This window comes from Pieris rapae, chromosome 1 (assembly GCF_905147795.1).
Source record: "Pieris rapae chromosome 1, ilPieRapa1.1, whole genome shotgun sequence".
Classification (NCBI taxonomy): Eukaryota; Metazoa; Arthropoda; class Insecta; order Lepidoptera; family Pieridae; genus Pieris; species Pieris rapae.
Genome location: NC_059509.1, coordinates 1,310,696 through 1,330,331, shown reverse-complemented (window position 1 = coordinate 1,330,331; position 19,636 = coordinate 1,310,696). Strand labels below are relative to the sequence as shown.

General features: G+C 32.3%; 2 protein-coding genes across 5 annotated transcripts; one reads left to right on the top strand and one right to left on the bottom strand.

The window, feature by feature from the left end:
* Nucleotides 1-525: 525 nt before the first annotated feature.
* Nucleotides 526-8,482, bottom strand: LOC110994449 ((2R)-3-sulfolactate dehydrogenase (NADP(+))). The gene is made up of 8 exons (XM_022261072.2): nucleotides 8,291-8,482; nucleotides 7,800-7,988; nucleotides 7,240-7,355; nucleotides 6,848-6,946; nucleotides 6,507-6,593; nucleotides 6,081-6,189; nucleotides 5,236-5,393; nucleotides 526-1,268 (listed from the first exon to the last, which is right to left on the bottom strand). Exons 1-8 carry the CDS (start codon nucleotides 8,436-8,438, stop codon nucleotides 1,104-1,106), a joined length of 1,071 nt encoding a protein of 356 aa, XP_022116764.2. The 5' UTR covers nucleotides 8,439-8,482; the 3' UTR covers nucleotides 526-1,103.
* A 1,185-nt stretch (nucleotides 8,483-9,667) lies between these two features.
* Nucleotides 9,668-18,928, top strand: LOC110994467 (uncharacterized oxidoreductase YjmC). 4 transcript variants are annotated; one of them, XM_022261101.2, is made up of 9 exons: nucleotides 9,668-9,734; nucleotides 13,881-14,036; nucleotides 14,196-14,384; nucleotides 14,512-14,627; nucleotides 14,905-15,003; nucleotides 15,069-15,155; nucleotides 15,940-16,048; nucleotides 16,798-16,958; nucleotides 18,535-18,928. In XM_022261101.2, exons 1-9 carry the CDS (start codon nucleotides 9,719-9,721, stop codon nucleotides 18,697-18,699), a joined length of 1,098 nt encoding a protein of 365 aa, XP_022116793.2. In that variant the 5' UTR covers nucleotides 9,668-9,718; the 3' UTR covers nucleotides 18,700-18,928. The 4 variants fall into 4 exon arrangements, with proteins under 4 accessions (XP_022116793.2, XP_022116796.2, XP_022116797.2 ...); XM_022261104.2 differs by lacking the exon at nucleotides 9,668-9,734 and adding an exon at nucleotides 11,026-11,126; XM_022261105.2 differs by lacking the exon at nucleotides 9,668-9,734 and adding an exon at nucleotides 11,027-11,126 and having other exon boundaries at nucleotides 13,871-14,036.
* Nucleotides 18,929-19,636: the final 708 nt, after the last annotated feature.

Here is a 19,636-nt window from a genome sequence, read left to right as displayed (position 1 = left end):
ATCGAGATATGTATGGGTATTTGAATGTTCATTAATAAAAATTAATATGACTATGTATTTAGAGCAATAAAAAGCTATTTGTCAAATATGTATTTGCATAAGTAATCGTTATGGTCATTCATAGTTACGTTAATTTTTTGTGAATATAACTGTTCAGGTATTTTAATTAATAAATATTATTAATTTCTAATGAGGTCGTATAATCGTTTTATTGGTTAGCTGTTGGTTGAGTATATTAAAAACTTGGGACAAAAACTCGAGGCTTTAAACAGGTGGATTTTTTGTAGACGGATATTTATAATTTACATGTGTAGACCTCTTTTCAACTAACCAGAATATATAGCTCGTAATTCAAAACAAGAGAATTGAAAAAGATAGCCATGGAAAAATTTGGCTGCAGTAGGCCTTTTCCGCAGTAGGAGTTTTTGATCAATGATCCGAGTGGGCGGCACTTCTACTATGACTCCACTCCACTCGGATCCAAGAAAAGAGTACTTAACATGTTAAGGAAGTTAAATTAGAGTAACAAACAAGTAACTGTATATTCAATAGTATTGTAAAGATTGGAATTAAACACGCTTCATTATTATTATTCTAAGTCACTATCTCGTATTGGTCTCGTAAAGAAAACATAGTTAAATAGTACTTAAAATATGATTTTATGACATATACATAACCCTTAATAAAAGTAAAAAATAATTAAATAATAAGGATAGAAATAATAGACGAAACATGTTCGCATAATTTGCTTAGAAAGCATCTTATCTTCGAATCAAGATATATTTTATAAACCCTTTGATAAACCTTTTTTAGTCATCACATTCACTGGTTTGTTAAAATGACATTGTGTGGTTTTAACTTATTAAAATTGACCATGTCATACTGCTATATCTACAGTATAGTTTACAAGTTATCTTTTCTAACTCATGACAATTATGGTATAAATATAAATATATATATAGTACAACATACAAACAATACATATAAACAATTTAAAGTCAATAAACAAAAAAACACTAGCAGAACAGCGGATTAGGTATCAGATAGGCACTTAAAAATGTTTTTTTTTAATTTTAAAGAAGTATTAAAAATAAAAGATGGTATTATATGAATTCGGTTTTAAGAGGTTCTACACCAATTTCCACCGCTAATTTGTTGTACGACTCGATTTGGGCTTGAGGATAGATGATTGTTCCCCTCTCTCTTGTTATAGATTCATTCTCTTTCTCTTTGTCACCTGGAGCTAAGACTGGAAGCGCTGGGTCAACCTGAAATTGTAAAGCAATTTATGCGTAGTGTTAATTGTATCACGCGAAACGTTTGAAAAGTATTTAATTTCGAAATAAATCCAAAAAATATAGACGTTGCAGCCTGTGAACTGTCATTTCAATGGGAGCGTCGTCGGCGCTATGGGAGGCATATGCTTTTTTAAACAATTGGATCGTTGTATCTACCAGGGAAAACGCCCATCGGGGGTTGATTCGACTGTTCACAACTACACGCACAAATCAATTTGGCACCTGGCTGGAATGTGCTTCCCCCTCCCACCACACTGTCTTGTGAAGAGGAAAGTGGAAAATCTATTTAAAAAGTTTTCCATACAAAATATCTATAATTCAAAATCTATTTATACTTTTAAATAAAAAATCATTTACCTGAAACCAAATACATAAACATTTAGTCACATCTATTTGTAATTTTAAAGTGCTAAATAAAAATGTAAGAATTAAGGATAGTAATAGAATCTAATGAAACGTGCCAAAACATTCAGTATATTGATAATAATATTATTTATATGCCATTAGAACATTTAAATAAATATCATATGTTGAAATCAAGATTCCCTTGGCCCTTACTATCACGATTCTAGATAAACCTATGTTTAACACGTCAAATAAAATATATATTTAAGGTATTTTGCCGTACTTCGTGCATTAAAATAATTATAATTGTAAATTGATTATTATATTTCATTAATAGCAAAAGGATGACGCAATTTTTACCTACTAAACATGTGGGCACTTAGAAGTTTTTTTATAGAAATGGGGCTAAACTTGCAGAAGACTCACTTGGTGCTTACGGCCCATAGACACACATGTGTAACGCACAATATTGTACGTAATTTTTTTATTTGTACATACGTACAATATGTGATCTAAGAACATTTGTATACTTCTACACATCTACGGCAGTTAATAGGAAATTAATCAATTATCATAGACTATTGTCAACCTGAGTAAGAGTTTAAATTTTTTAAAATAATATGATGATTTTTTTGGTTTGGGTGAGATGCTACCTTGAAATATAAAATTTTATTGAAAGACAATAAACCTTTATATAAATATTAAATAAATTGCCATAAAACAATCGTTGGATTTCTAATATTGGTTCGCGATCGCGCGAAATAAATATCGCCTATTTTACTCAGGGATAATAAAATGTTGGTTGATTTTGGGAATCGGCTCAGTGCCTTTTAAGTTAATATGTAAGGGAAAATGACTCCTTTTAGAATGTTTTCTACAATTCTATAAAGGGAAAATGGGAAATGATAAATTACTTTAACATTGAAACTCTAGTAGGTACGGAATGGTTACTGTATTAATCACAGCTATTATTGCATTTGCACAGTTTTCCTGTATCAAGCTATTAATATATAACAATTTTATATATGTCACTATAATTTCATACAAGTAAGTAATAAGTTCACGCACGCACGGCTTCACTTAAATATTTATTGTATACGATAAATGTTTAATATTTAACAACTAAAAAACAAATTTATTAAACAATATTAAAACTAAATAAACAGCCCACTTAAAAACTAGCATTGGATGAGAAACAAGAGAAGTACGAACTCGTTCCGCGACCGAACCCAAATTGTCTACAGAGTAGAGTCAAACAGCAGTCGTAGAAACGAGCTTCAAATGATTACTTTAATATTGACGCTCTCTTAGTTCCAAAGGTTTAAAGCATTAACATAATAAATAAAGACATAAAAAATAACAAGCATTAACATAATAAATAAAGACGTCATTTATAAATCTAGCTATAAACAACTAGTATTAACAGTTTGTGAGTATTTAGACTATATTGTTAATAAATTATTCCAATATAATTGTGCATAGGATTAAAATAGTTAATTTTATCCAGCGGATCTTGATGTCGTTTCGTCTTGAGACTTTCTATGTCCTAGGTCACGTTTTTAAGCGGATCTTTCATGGCTCAACGTATGCCAAAAGAAAGTTGGCATTGGCTCTAATGATTGTTAAAGCCTTACATAGTTATAATGTATGAATTATTCAAGAGTATTTACATGAAGTACGTGAATCATTATAACTATATATAACATATCTATCCTACATAACTATGTCAAAGTCAAAAATCATTTAAAAATTTAGGTAAAATAATGTACACTTGTTAAGGTCAAAAAAGATAGACATTAAGAGCTTCTAATTTTACATTTACTGCCAGTTCTCAAATTAAGGGCGTAGAACAGAAGAGAAGAACTGGCAATAAACTCTCCGCCACTCTTTTTAATCGCAAAGTTTTTTCTTTAACACAATGTTTGTAAGGAGCTGCAACCATTACACCATGATGAGTAATAAAGAATAATAAAATAAATTAAAAACAGAGATTTGTCCTCTATCAGCAGGAGGCATGGTTAAATTCTTATTTATGCTCCTGCACGCACTTACTCGTGAGAACAACACGCAAATACGTTGGTAACGCAAATCCAAAATAATTAATCATAGGGCTGAAAGGTATGACAAAACCTCGATTGAAAAAAAAATACTATAAACATATTTATATTTCTAAAATTGCCATCGTCTTCTTCATATTCTTCCTTTGTCGTGGATAGAAAGTGAAAGTAATTTTGTAAAATAATTAGTAACGTGAAATCCACTGTATCGCAGTAACCAACTGCATCAAAGCGATATTTTTCTACATTCAATGTAGCTAAAGAAGTACTTACCTATTTAATTAAAAAAAATACTATTAACTATTAGGAAAAAAGACGTTGGTGCATTCGAGAATAGCCGCTAATTTCGTGACATTAGTTTTACCTTGGTAAATCTAGTTTTAATGTGTAATTTAATATTTTCATAATTCATGCATTAATTTCATGAATGAATGAAACTTTCGTCCCTGCGCGATTTTTTGGGGAAAGAAATTAGTTTCATGCAACTATTTTCATAATGTAATTCTAGCTTAAGACAGACCGTTAAAGCGACATCTACAATCTCTGTGATGATGTCTTTAAACGCGCTCATTAAGTTCATCGGGCCGCTCAGGATCCAACTTCTCTATCTTAGCCAGTGGTGCCTTCGGGCTGACCAGTTTAGGTCGGAGGCAGTCCAGCGCCTTCCTTCGTCTACGCCATTAGTGGTCAAATGAAGTGTTACATTTCTCACCGAACGCTTTTACCCCTTTAGACCTCGTTTAGTGATTATTTTTTGGTAGATTTGCATCGGGAAGCTAAACTTCTAAATAAACAACTTGGCTTCGTCAAACGTGTATGCAAATCTTTCAATAACATAAATTGTTTAAAATGTCTATACTTTGCTTTTGTTCGGAGTACACTAGAATATGCAAGCACTGTTTGGTCCCCCAGTTACAAGAAATACATTGAAGCAATAGAAAACATTCAAAAAAAGTTCCTTAAGTTTTTAAGTTTTAAGGATTTCCAAAAGTTTAGTAGCTACTTGGATTCCTGCAAGTACTTTGGTATTGAATCCCTTGAATGTAGACGTAAACAATGCGACCTTATATTTTTACATGCTATTTGCAATGGTTTTATTGACTGCCCTGACTTGTTATCGCTTTTACTATTTAAGACCCCTTCATCACCCAATTCGAAATTCCTCGTTCCAAGACCAACTATTTACGAAACTCGGTTATGCATCGCATACCTACAGATTACAACATAAATTACCAGCAAATCGATATATTTAATGTGACTAAAAAATTCTTAAAAAAATATTTAAAAAAATTCAGGTAACTTTTACTAATAATGACTTTGTTTGTTGTTTCTTACAACTGTGCTTTATGTTTCTGTTTATATGTGTATTCCGTTTTGGCTTTTGTGTGTAATGTAATTGTTTGGATATTGTTTAATGATTAGCTGTAGGAATACTTAAATAAATAAAATAAAAAAAATAAAAATAAAAACAAACTTTACTGACTACGATCTTAGAAAGAGATAGAATACTAGTATTATCTACAACTGGTACTTACTGGTTCCAGACTTCTGTAATGATCCAGGCAATCTTTAACTCTGCCTTGGAAGCCAGGTGCGAATCGTTCTGGGTCGATAGCCACAAAGCATTGACCCATGTTGGGAGGTTGAGTCTGTGTGTATGACCAACCGGAAACCTTATGAGATGGGTTCGACCCTGAAAGTTCCGAAGATAACAGATTTAATAAATAATACGAAAATAATCATAGTTCTATTGTTAATTTTATAATTCACGCTCGCATTTTTCTAATATTATTATTACAAAAGTTTTATTATTGAATCCATACAATTATTGGTTAGTATACATTTCTTTAGTATAAGTTCTAAAAAATTTATTAATATTTAGTTTTAAATAAAAGATGGTTACTTGAAATAACAAAATGGACTGCATCTACTCTAAAGAGATGTATAGGACGATAAAAGTAAATTGTTAATTGGTAATAGTTAAAAGTGTTAACTGTGTTTTATGTTTTTGTTTGAATGTGTATTTCGATTTGGCTTTTGTGTGTAATATAATATAGATATATATATTGTAGTAGTATGTAAGTAGCTACTGACAGGCAAATAAATAAACTTTGTATGCGCACACACATGTATGCCATACACAACTGCACGCTTATAAAAATCGCTTAAGTTTAAATAACTTTATTTCTCATTACAAAATACTAACTAATTACTTAATGTGTATATAATGTACGAGCGAGATACACGTCGCCAGTAGTCGTCTCATTTTAAGTCTATGTTCACTCTGACATTATATCTTTCATGCCTTTTTGAATCTGTTAAACGCGCCAACATTGTGAACTTTAGACCGTAATTGATTAAATAATCGCACCTTACTTACCAGATAGACCACTACAAAACTGTTCCACCATTACACTTAAACCATAGCCCTTGTAACCGCTGGTTTGCTCGAAACCACCGAGCGGCATAAGTCTGCCAGATACAAACGCCTGCAATAAATTGTGAACAAACTTATGTTACGTCATGTTAAATTTGTAATGCTTCTTGACAGGAGTTAGTATTTATCATAGTTGAAAATTAATGTTTATTTTGGTCGTTAATAAACTAAAACAACTCTAGTATTCAAATGGCTGGGTCCCAAAGGTTGGTAAGTTTGTATGGTCAAAATTTTCAATCAAGCTGTGCACCTGTGTGTGTGAATTTTCTTCTTGGCGATTTATTAAGAAGAAAACTAAGTTATACAGACAGAAGTGGATCACCTACTTGTGCGTTAACAAAAATTATTAATGATATAAATGGAGTATACCAGTTCTGCATCTGTAGTTGGCTTAGCGTCTGGCCCGAGCGCCCAGCCTTCTGGTATCTTTTCTCCTTTACGCATTTGTATTTCCACCTAAAATATTTTAACAAAACAATTCTAAATCTTATGCTGTCGATTGAAATTGAAAAATGCTAAGAAACAAGTAGAGATGAGTAGACCGTTGAAAAATCTTCATTTTATTTTGACCTATATATATTAATATTTATAATATTACAGTTTTATAAATAGCTTGATGCAGTTAGGTTGACATGTACAGATATTTATCTTATATTAAATATGGTCATTAATGAAATCGAAATGCACTTGTTACAGTGATGACACGTTACCTTGCCCATAGCAGCCGCGGTGGTTGCCATATCAACCACTAATGAGTCGCCGTCACCTGCTGGTGCTGCCATGGCGATGGGGTTCGTACCATTTGCGCTCTATAATATAAATTGTTTCAGCATTCCGGTAATGGCTAATCAAAATATGTTTCTAAAGTCACAGTATTACTACGAGTAGTCCATAAAGATAAAGAAAAACAATCCTTTTCTGTGTACAATGCCTCATCTCATTTCTCTATTATAAGGAATTTCAAGATAGTTTTTTTTCCGAGACAATTTTTCTTTTTATATTTTTGTAAGTGTGAATCCTTCTTTATGTGACTGTTATGAAATATTTACGCATGTAACGTAGTTTAATATAACTTTAATAATTAATAAAAATTAAACCTTACATTCTTAGACCTCGTTGGCGTCATAATCGGCGCAGAATTGGTAAAAGCCATGCCGATCAGACCTTCACGCTCTGCCTTTAGAGCCCAGTAGCCAGCCATGCCAAAATGGTTACATCCTACCCAAAGTAACATAGTATATGTATAAAAGGCTATTAAAAGAATGTCGCTTATATGTTAAATAATTAAGGCTCATTTGGCTTAATTGATCATGGGCAGTGAAGAGATGGACTTGAAGTACGATACTTTTGTTGGGAAAGGCATGGGAGGTCTTCACAGTAAGTTCTCCCGACGGTCAAGTTATGCAACATGCTCCTACCCATAAAGTACCTACATATTTTTTTTCTGGACGTTTAAGTCGTTATAGAATTTTTTTTTCATTACGACGTCAATAAATCGTGTTTTGAAATCAGCTATATCAAATACCTGAGAAGTATTGACATTAATCTTTATAATCTACATATATTGTTATGCATTTATATTTATTTAACAATAGGCAGAATTGTTTTCCCAGTAGTAATTACAGCGGACAACAATCGTCAATAATCGATGACAAATCTTACCTTTAGCTGAGACCCATCCTACTCCGCTTTCTTTTGCCTTCTGAATGGCTAAATCCATACAGAAGTTTCCCACTGTAGCACCCAAAGCATGCGCTCCATCCACCCAAGCTGTTGCGGCAGATTCCTTTAATATCACCGGTCTTGCAGCTGGCTTACAAATACCGTTCTTCATGTCATTGATATAGAGTTCTGTATTCAAGAATAAATCACATAAGAAATGCATTACCTAGTTATCATCAGTCATTATTGACTAGGTACTCTAGGATTATACTACGCTTATATAGATTGAACTGTACATATATTAATGCCAACATATCATTTCTGGAACTTTTAATTCTTCTTTAATTTTTACTGTCTTAATTTTAAACATACAGATAATAAAAATTCCAAATATATTTTTATCTGAAATAACATTTTCTATTCGCTTTTATTAATAAAATTAGATCTAGAAAATTTGTCATATCAGAATTATTATTTAATAAGAAACTCACCGAGACGATTGAGGCCGTGGCTAAAGTGGCCGACTAAATCGGCATGGATCAAGAGATCCGCTTGGGCCTTCGCCTCCGCCAGTGGAGCCCCCGCAGCTGCTAAACTTTCCTCCATAAATCTAAGAACTTCATCAATGCTAACTGCCATCTTCGAATATCATCAGCGTTTAACTGATTTGTCGCATATCAATCTGCTTTAAATACATTGTTGAGTGTATCACGATAAGTAACTTTGGGTTCATTACATAATAGTATTTATATTTTGTTTGATAGCAAAGTTCACATTGTTTTTGTATTAATCGTGTTGTGTAGTATTCTTTAATATTTTTAGTTTTGTGATTGTAATTTTTATCAAGCATTCCTATCATTTTACGGCACGATATTTCCGTCGTATTCATTTAAATGAATCAATTCAATTTATAAGACAAAATGAATTGTTTAAGAGAGAATCAGTTTTGGTTCGTATTCAAATCAAATCAAAAATCATTTATTCATATAGGTAACATAATGTACACTTATGAAAGTCAAAAAAAGAAATATACATTAAATGCTCTAATTTAACACTGGCAATAAACTCTTCGTCACTTTTTTTAAATTACAAGCTGTTTTTACAAAGACCTTCTTTGTAGCTTTACGCCGTTTCACAAAGAATCTCCAAAATTCTGGCAATTGGTTTTTAGATCAGACAAGTGAATCAATTGTTTCCTTGTTTGTTAATCACGCTTATTACTTCTCAATTATTCTGCTAATTTATTCTAATGACTCTGTTACAGTTTAATGTGTATTGAATGCTTTTAGTGGTGGCGCACGCATAATTGACGCGGCGGGTAATTCTAGGTTCATTTCCGGGCTAACTTATTGTTTCGTGTGAGGTACAGAATGTATTAAGTCATGTATTTTGTTGTATTCCTAAGTAAACTAAGTAAACATTTTTTATCAAATTATAACTATTTATTCATTTTTTACATGTGCAGGTTTTTTATTTCTTTGATATTTGTTTAATCTACCTACACTCTACAAGTATAATGAGTACCGCCTGCACCGGCCGCACTTACGCTACGTCACCGATCTCGACAGAGAGATGTGAATACGCAGTATACTTTCTGTCCCACTCTAACGCAACTATATTACGTCAACGTGTGATAGGTTTATTTTCGTTACTGAATTTCTTCATTCGGTCGCCGCGCTCAAAGCCTGCGATAAAATCTATGCAATAGCTAAATATGTTCTATTCTGAGGAGTATACTTAGCGTACGTACTGGGCGTAGTCGCTAGGAAGTTGAATCTCTTTATCATTCAAAGTAAAGGTTATTAACTTAATATTTGTTTATACTTAAGATAATGCATAAATATAAATATATATGTTATTGCAACTGTAAGTGCGGTGCTGTATAGTCATATTTTATTAGTTTATACACAATAGTTGCCATGGAGGAGAGTCAAGGTAAAATATACAATATATTTAGTTAATAAGTGCTTAGGGAATGATTAAGAATCGTTAAATATGGACTCCCATGTGTAAAAATTTAATACATTTTAGACTCCCCTAAGTTTGCTACAGTATGTCAAAAATGTATTGTAATCTTGAGTCTATTAAATTACAATTTTTATGGCAAGTAGAAGATCTGCAATCTGAAAAATAAATGTTTATCAAGGTTATTCAGATAATGATTATGGCTTTAGAGTATTGTAAGACCATAAAGCATAAGTAAACCATAGCCAAAAAGTGGTCGCTTTATTTGAAGTGTCGCAATCTTCTTATGGAGTTTATATTAATAATATATTCATCAATCAGCTTATGTATGCAGTTCTTTATAATATTGAATTGTATTCAACAAATATCCTTTTACACTTATACTGGAATTGCATTAATCTTTTTGTTGAACACAAACGCATCATGGCGGCCTATTAGGTAGGAGTAAGCTCTTTTTTAAATATTTGGAGCTCGCTAGACAAGGTCCAGCTCCTTAACAGTATAAAGAATATTTTATAGAGCTTCATATTTCTCAATTTACCTAATTGCTTTTTAATTTTATCAGGCGCAAAAACTGTAAGGCTGTATTATTGTTATTAATTTTTTTGTACATTAAAACATAGGTATAGGTTTCGTAAATAGGAAAAAGGAAAAATACCTACATTTAGTTTGTCATACACTTACAATAAACGTATAGGAACATTATTATATTTATTTTAAATGGAAGTCTCATAATTGTTTATTACATTATTCAGTTTGATAAACCCAATGATGATATTATTATGTACCGTGCTTTGTGTTTATACAATACATATAATATATATATATAAATATATATATGTGTGTGTGTGTATTAACGTATCTTGTTTACGATGTAAGTAGTAGTAATGTTATATTATGTATACAACCTACACTAAAAGGAATCGAAGAAAAAATTATTTTTTGGTCGGTATTTTTTTTGCTTATGCTTTATATTACTAAGCGGTTTGCTATCCACACTCCACAGTATGTGACTGTAGTGTTCAATGAAGGTAGAATTGTGTTTCTTTAGAACAGCGTTTTTGTTATTGAAAAAAATACAACTAGGAATACTCCTAAAATCAATTTTACAAAAAAAACGGAATAAATGCATGAGTAATTGTTACTTTAGAATTAAAAAGCTATTTTCGGATTAGCTTGTATATGTGTAATATAATATATACAGTACGTAACATAATGAAGTTTGCAGTTTGTAGTGCGTTGTAGTTGGCCGTTGCTAACTTCAGTAGTAAAACTAATGCATTGTCGACGGACGTGTTATCGCTATCAATAGTTTGTTTATCTATTATATATATTGATTTGTTTGTTACTACTATCTTTGAAGTAAGTGTCTATTTGGTAATTATATTTTAGTAGTAAAATTATTGTGAATAGGTGTGATTTTGAAAAATATTCTTATTTATCCTCATTATGTCCTCCGTCTAACTATAGCTAAATTTGCGGCATTATGTTATGGAAGAGTTTACTCAACTATCTAGCAGCAATAGTTCTCGAAGTCTATTTTTTTATCCTTTAAATATATCGCTATAGTTTCAGTAATCATTATAATAGTTTGAATATAAAACCTTTGTGTTAAAAACAAATATTCTGAATAATTAATTCTATTAAAAACATCAAATCGCAAATAATTACATTATCAAATCTCTATTACTAGGTACCTATTCATTTTTGAGAAGAAATTTTTTTTTGTATTATTTGATGCAATCAATCGTTATTTACGCTTTAACTTTTTTAAAAGCAAAAACACAAATTACAAAAGTGTAATAATTACTTAACTGTAATTGTAATGATATTTATTTACATTGGAATCATGTTTGCAAGCACAGTTTAATTATTCAACTTTTCGAATTGTGCTGTTCCAACCGGTTTCAATTTGTGAAATAATGTTTCCTCTGTATAACATATGTAATATATATGGCTACGTGACATCTGTGTTAATAAATATAGTTATATTTACCCAGGAAAATACAATAAGAAATTAGCTTGTGGTTCAATTTATCCTCAAATAAATATAAATCAATAAATGGTGAAGGAAAGTTGGTGGCATGCTTTAGGCCCAATGAGTAGTGACCATTTATTTTTTGACGCAAGACGGGACATTGTTTTAATTTTGGTCAAATAATAAATACACAATGAAAAAAAGGAAAAAAAATATTTTATTTTTCGAAAAATGTAGTTGACTTGAAACTTACGAATCAGAAATTATAGGTACCTGTCCAAAATGTTTAGTTATTTATCAGAAGAACAATTTTTTTTTAAAGATGGTGAGGATTTCAAATAAGAATGATACTCTTGACACGTTTTTTCTCTATTCTGCTGCTTAAATTTTCGCGCGGGTTCTGAAAACTGGACAATTTTGCGTCTGCTCACGTTACCAATGAGTCGATGGCGTGTCAGGCAAGGCTGAAGGCACTACAGATACCGGCAAACATCTTTTAGGTATCACTGAGAATTAAAAAGTGATTGGTAAATCAGTTGACGTTTGTGTGATGTGTCCTGCGCTGCGAAACGATGCGCAAACTTTGCCCCACTCCCTTGTTTATTGCTCAAGAAGTTTGCCGGTATATGTACTTGCCCGTACGTACGTACTTAATACTTATTTCGGGATACAAACTGTAAGGGGCTTTAAAATTGTATTACGAATACGATACTACATATACCACAATTAGTATTTCTATTTATACTTAGTTTATTTCGATATAATTGATATAAAACTACCTATCGTATTTTATAATGAGATAATTATTAAGGCGCAAATCACGCAGAGTAGTAAATCTACTGTTTAAATTTTCAAATTTTTAAAAAAAGAAGTTCAAATTCTTTTAGCAAAAATGCATGACAATTTAAAAATCATTAAACAATACAACTAAAATTCAATACACGTTAATATAAAAATACCAGAACGTATGTAAGAAAATCACCAGGACAACAAATGGATTACGATCGAGATGGTATGGTATGGTATGATGGTATGCTCACATAAATGGTATTGGTGACTCCGATGATAAAACACTACTACCTTTTTCTTTTAGCGACTTTTTGTAGGATCTTTACAGCAAATTCCAAAAAGATGCCTCTTAATTAAATGTTGAACATTATTTCCTTTAAATTCGTCTCCGTTACCTTTATGCCCATACCATAAACCTATCGTATCCATACATTGGACAGTCTGGAGATTACTATAATGGGCCTTATGTCTTCATAAGTACTGTTTAATTCGTTAAAATAGCGAAGAATTCGAAAGTGAATAAAAAAACACTTCTATTGTAAACCTCACATTTGTTCTTAATATCCCACGAAGGCGCTGACCGCTGCGCAGAAACCGCTTGATCTGTATACTTGATACACCAATACCCAGTGATTTACACAATAAATACGAGTTTGTTATAAACCAGGAATTTTATTAATAGTAAGTAATAATAAATTAATATAATAAAATTTATGTACGTTTAATATAGTTTTATTATTAGCAGTTTTATTTACCACGACTCGTTGAATTTTCTCGATAAGTGACGCGGGAAATGTCGCGTTCCTTCAACTTTCTTAAAAATTATAAAATTTCCATAAACTAGGTGATTCAAATCAAAATATCTTTATTCATATAGGTAAAACAAGTACACTTATGAACGTTAAAATTAAATTAATTTTAAATATAAATGTAGTAGTTCGCAAGTCAAGGGCGTAGAGCGGGCAAGAAGAACTGTCAAGAAACTCTCCGCCACTCTATTCAATCGCCAAGTTTTTAATACAAATTATTTGAACTGGAGCAAATTAATCCCAAGGATCATTTAAGTATTCGTAACATTTGTAAAAAGCTTTATTAATTAATTTACTTTTAACGAGGGCTTTGAGTTTATTTAGTGATAATTCTCTTATTACGCTTGGGAGTTTGTTGTAAAAACGAATACAATTTCCATATAAGGAATGGGTTATCTTCTGGAGCCTGGTTGGACTTATACTCAAATTATTTCTATTTCGCGTATTATACTGGTGAAAGTCACTATTTGTTTTAAAACCATTTAAATTCTTTTGTACATACAACAAGGCAATTGCTAAACAGAATATAGTGTTCTTTAGTTAAAATGGGTAGAGTCGCGACCAGGGAAGCGTTGCGGTTCATGACAGACTGCCTCAAAGCCGCTGGCGCATCAGCTAAAGCAGCGGAACAGCAGGCGGATTTGCTGCTTCAAGCTGACAGAATGGGACATCCAAGCCATGGACTTAATAGATTAGGTATTAGTCGACTGAAATCTTATTTCTATTATATACTAACGTATTTATATACGGATTCACACACACGAACAAAACCAATGCTATTTATTTTTGTTCCTGTTACAATACACTGGTTTTAGCTCAAACTTTCCATTTTTAACTAGCGATATCCTTTTTCAGAGTTGTATGTAAACGATATTCTATCTGGTGCTTGTACACCAAACAATCGACCAAAGATCCTGAAAGAGACACCGTCTACGGCTTGGGTTGATGCAAATAATGTCCTAGGAGCGACGGCAAGTCATTTCGCAATGGACATTGCTATTAAAAAGGCGAAGGAGACGGGAGTTGGCTGGGTGACAGTTAAAGGTAATAAAAAAAATACTAATTTGCTTTAATAGATTACAACAAAACAAGTATGTAAGAACAATGTAATAGCCTACGTAACATAGCGATTAGTAAAATGAAAAAAAAAACTAGAACTCAATTTTTACAGGATCTAATCACAATGGGATGGCAGGCTATTGGGGGAAAAAAGCAGCAGACAACTGTCTTATAGGTATGGCATACACCAACACATCACCATTACTAGCTCCAACGAGAAGCAAAAAGGTACCTATATATTTCTTAGTTTCATTTAAATTAGTGTTTACTTACTAGACTTCGATTTTTCATTACCCGATATCAAGTTCTAAATTAACTGTAATTATAATCTTTTATATATAAAACCTAAACATAATAATCAAATATACAGTCGTTACAATTTTCTTTATACATAGTAATAATAAAATGAAAATTAAAAATATCTATATAAATCAAATATAAAAAAATCTTTCATATAAATTTCATTTCTTTTGTTTAAATATTATTTATGGCATACGTTTTTCAGGCTGCACTTGGTACAAATCCTTTAGCAGTGATTGCTCCAGCATCAGACGGTGAATCCTTCTATTTGGATATGGCTACTACCGCTGTCGCCGTCGGAAAGGTATTATTATTTATAAGATTAAGTTATTTTTATTAAAATAAATAAAACTATATCATATATTTCAGATAGAAATGCAAATGCGTAAAGGCGAACCTTTGCCGAGCGGCTGGGCTCAAGGCCCGGACGGCAAAGACACAAAAGATGCAACTTTAGTATGTACCCAATTCCTAATTCTAAATCTAACACAATCGATACCTCATAATAACTCAGAGAGTTAGCCTGCCCCAACTTGTCAACTCTTAATCATTACAGTGGATATGTTGTAGCCAACTGGTTTAATTAGCCATTTAATCAACTGCCTAGTCTCTTTACTAAACAAGGCCGTTCAACTAGCGGCATGTTCAGCCATTTAATCAAACACAAAGGCGATTTAAATCGATCTATTTAGTTCCAATTTCTACCATCAACACCAAACTGTAATTACAGAATCTTTTACAAAAAATATTTTGACACTTAGAGTTGTCATTACATTGTAAGTTAAGTACTAATATGTTACATTCTATATGAATTTCGTTAGCCAGGTAGTTTATTGTATGTAAAAAGTAAAAAAAACTCCGCTGAATGTTATTTAGGCCGCTAGTAAAACGGCGCTTTTTAGTAAAGAGGCTAGGCTGTTAATGAACGGCTAATTAAATTAGTTTGCTGCGACAGATGAAACGTACAAGTGAGTTTTATTTTTTCGTCACTAGGTGCGCTGACCTCCCTAGTCTATGCTATTATAACGTGATAAAGTGAAATGCAGTAAATGATTATATTAAAACATTGGTTAGCAAGAAATTTATGAGTTAAATTAAAAATATTGGACCAACAATTTTATACAAATTGAGTTTTCGACTTTGACCTGGGTTAGCCTCTGTAGGAACTGTTCAGTCTTATAATTTTCACTTATACATTTTTATTTATGAAAAGAATAATTTAAAAAAATATGAATAATAGGCCTTCAATACCGGATGTTTGATGCCACTTGGAGGCGGAGAACATACTTCCGGTCACAAAGGGTATGGATTAGCAGCTATGGTGGAACTTTTTTGTGGAATACTATCAGGTAAATTATTTATCTAATGTACTATAATCGTATGTTATACACTCTTAAAATAAATACTTTTCACCGATTAAACGTGTATTTAAAAAATGTCAAACCTGATCACTCACAGACAAACAAGATAACAAACTAAGGGCCTGTTTCACAATGTCCGGATAAGTTCCAAATAAGCTATTTATTACTTATTGGTAGGATAAATAGTATTTTTTCGTTTCACGACTGTCAGATAGCGCTATACGTCATGAAATGTGAAGTATCTTATTTGGAACTTTTATCTTTCGAATAATTTATGTGTTGCATAGCTATTTGGCACTTTATCCATACATTGTGAAACAGGGCCTAAGAGTATGTCAAAATACTTGTAGTATTGAAAGGAGTGTTCTATGTTTCAAATTGAAAGAGTAAAACTAGAAGAAATCAATGTTTACTTGGAAATGGAAATGGGTAGGACCTATAATGAGGGAAGACAATGATAAATGGTCGAAAAAACGACGGAATGACAAAAGGCAACGAGGAAGACAAATAAAAAGATGGGAGGACGATATAAGGTTCCAAATATTAACCGGCTAGTCGTTTAGTGATACGTCTTTAAAATACACAATCACATTTTTATGTACTAGGTACTAGGTAATAAGTGTTTAACACTAATAAAGGCTTTTATTGACTTTTTTTACTACTTTTTTTATAAACTTTAAGTATTAGTTGTTACAATTTATGTTTTTTTTTCAGAAACAAAATGTTATATGTTTTAGGTTCAAACTACGGTCACCACATACGATCCTGGTCGCACACAGGCAAAGGTGGGCCTGCGAATTTAGGCCACTGTTTCGTCGCATTGGACCCAGAATGCTTTGCACCCGGTTTTTCTGACAGACTCACAGACTGCATACAGTATTGGCGGACATTAGAGCCGGTATCTATCTATCTATCTAGTTCAATCCGTTTACATCGAATATCGACCCCCATTTAGATTAGGTAGACGGCTGTTTTAGTTAAATACAAAAAGTACCTACTGAAGCGTAAAATTCCATGTAAGCCATACACAAAGAGCAAACAATAATTGTTTCTGATTTCAAATCAAATCAAAATATGTATCTTTATTCATATAGGTAAACATGTTTATAAAAATATAGAACATCCCATAAATGGTGACCCCGACAAACAGGATGATGCTGGTGTCTTTTCCAAAATTCCTGAGGAGCATGCTGAACACCTTCGCTCATTGTTCCGAAGATTTTCAGAATATGGCATTGTCGTTAATTCATCGAAGCGCATATTTGGCACCAAGGAGGACTGTTCACAGTATGAAGCGATCCAACATTTTCGACATTCTCGAAGCATAATCTGCCACTATTTATACGGACCATAAGCCGTTGATTTATGCATTTTCCCAGCGCCAAGAAAAACTTACCCCGGTACAACTCAATCAACTTTCATTTATTTCTCAATTCACTACTGATATCAGACACGTAAATGGAAAAGAAGATGTAGTTGTGGACGCGATGTCACGCATGGAGACAATATCGATTGAAAAAGATTATGAAGCTCTTTTGAAGTCCAAAGAGTCTGATCCAGAGCTCTCTACCATCTTAGTTTCAACTTTCTAAGGTTAATATTCCTGCAACACATATCTCTATTATTTATGGGATGTTCTATATTTTTATAAATCACTACCCATTTTTATCTTTGTTAAATTGATATATTTCTTCACATACAACGGTAATTAATTTATATTCTTATAGAAAAGTTCATAGGAAAAAATACATGCTCACTCGTCTTAAAAGTATGACGTTCTGAGTGACGTCTGTTTTCTTCTTTTCTAAGTGTCCTGTATTTATGTTGCCACATACATCAAAATCGTATAGAAAATACTACCCCATATATGTAGTATGTACATTTTAGTGCGTATCTACGATACGCTACACATGTACACTTATGAACGTCAAGAATTTGCAAAAAAAGCCATCTACTTGCATTTAAAATGATAGAGACGCTGTATTTTTTTCACTACAGGTGTCTTAATAAATCTATATATAAATATAAATCCGTATTTCCCTTGAAAATGGCATCACGCGTGAACGGCTGGACCGATTTCGCTAAAAATAAAAAAAATATAATATATAAATTTATAACTTTATTGAAATATTACTACATTGCATCACATATTTAAACTATACTGTATAATTTTACTGTGCGTGTATGCCACGGAATTCCTTTTAAACGGCTGGATCGATTAGAATGTTTTTTTTGTATGCGTAAGTGGCACCGTTAAGATTCACAAATTAGACCGGTAGATGGCGCTGCAGTCGGTATCTAGGTTATTTATTTATACTGCAACTAAATATCTGGTTGTTTAATTTCCTAATTGCTTGACATGCAGGACGTCAGTAGGGTGTAAGTTGATGTAATAAAATTTAATTGCTTTAATCAATCATTGCAGCAATGTATAGCGTCAGTTATATCGTATACCCATCGTTAACGATTTTCAGACTGATCCGAAATATCCGGTAATGGCACCAGGAGATAAGGAAAAGGAAGCGGCGAAAGCAACAGACGAAAGGGGGACTGTTTCATATGTGAAGCAACAAATCGAGTCAAGCGCAGCATTGGCTGAACGTCTGAAAGTTACGCCCATGGACGTTAAATCAGATTAACTTATTTGAAGCCTATTTTATAAATTAGAATTTTATATTATAATCTATTTTTCTTTTTTGAAAATATCGCTGTATTGATTTTGAAACTTCCTTTTATACTTCTGCTTGTACACAAATGTCAACTAATGAAATATACAAAATGTTATTATATTCATTAGTTTTAATGTTAAGTTTGAATTGTATAGTGATGCTATTTGCAATGTTAATATAATCTTTTCAATCCTTTCAATTTGTAATTTTTTGTTCAATTCCAATGTCACTCTGTTTTGTTTTTTTTATGGAACAGCAAACGGGTTAGATGTTAGTGATACCGCCGCTTATGGACACTCACACTGCTAATATTCACAAGTGCGTCGTCAGTCATTTAGGAATAGATACGCTCTTATCTTTAAGGAATATCTTTCTTGGAATTGGTTCGAATATACTTCAGTGGGCAGTTGATTCTACATAGTGGTAGAGAGCTGTATAAAGTGCCTTAAAAAGCTGATGCATGTTGAATTTCGTATTCTGTCTCGACCGATAATGAGTTTCATCATAGAGATACGTTTCTCTTCGCAACGCTAAGCGGATCAAGCCCCTCGGAAAGTGACCGGTCATAGACGCTCCCGATGACTCGTGGTTTTACAAAATAATCAATAAAAGATATTTGCTATAGACGTCTTTGTTATAGAAGGAATTTTTTACGTGATGATAGCAAAATAAACGAATAATAATCAGGAACAAGCTAATTATTCGATGCATAAACGAAACCTAAGCGTCTATTAAATATGTAGCTATAGGTTTCGCGGTATAAACAATAAGCACAGGATTTACGATTATTATTGACGATTTAAAAACAAGTTAACAGTACAGTTATTTGCTTTGTTTAAATTTTGTTACCGATGTAACTGTTCATATATCTATCTACCGGATCAAATGAGTATTGTTTAAATACCGT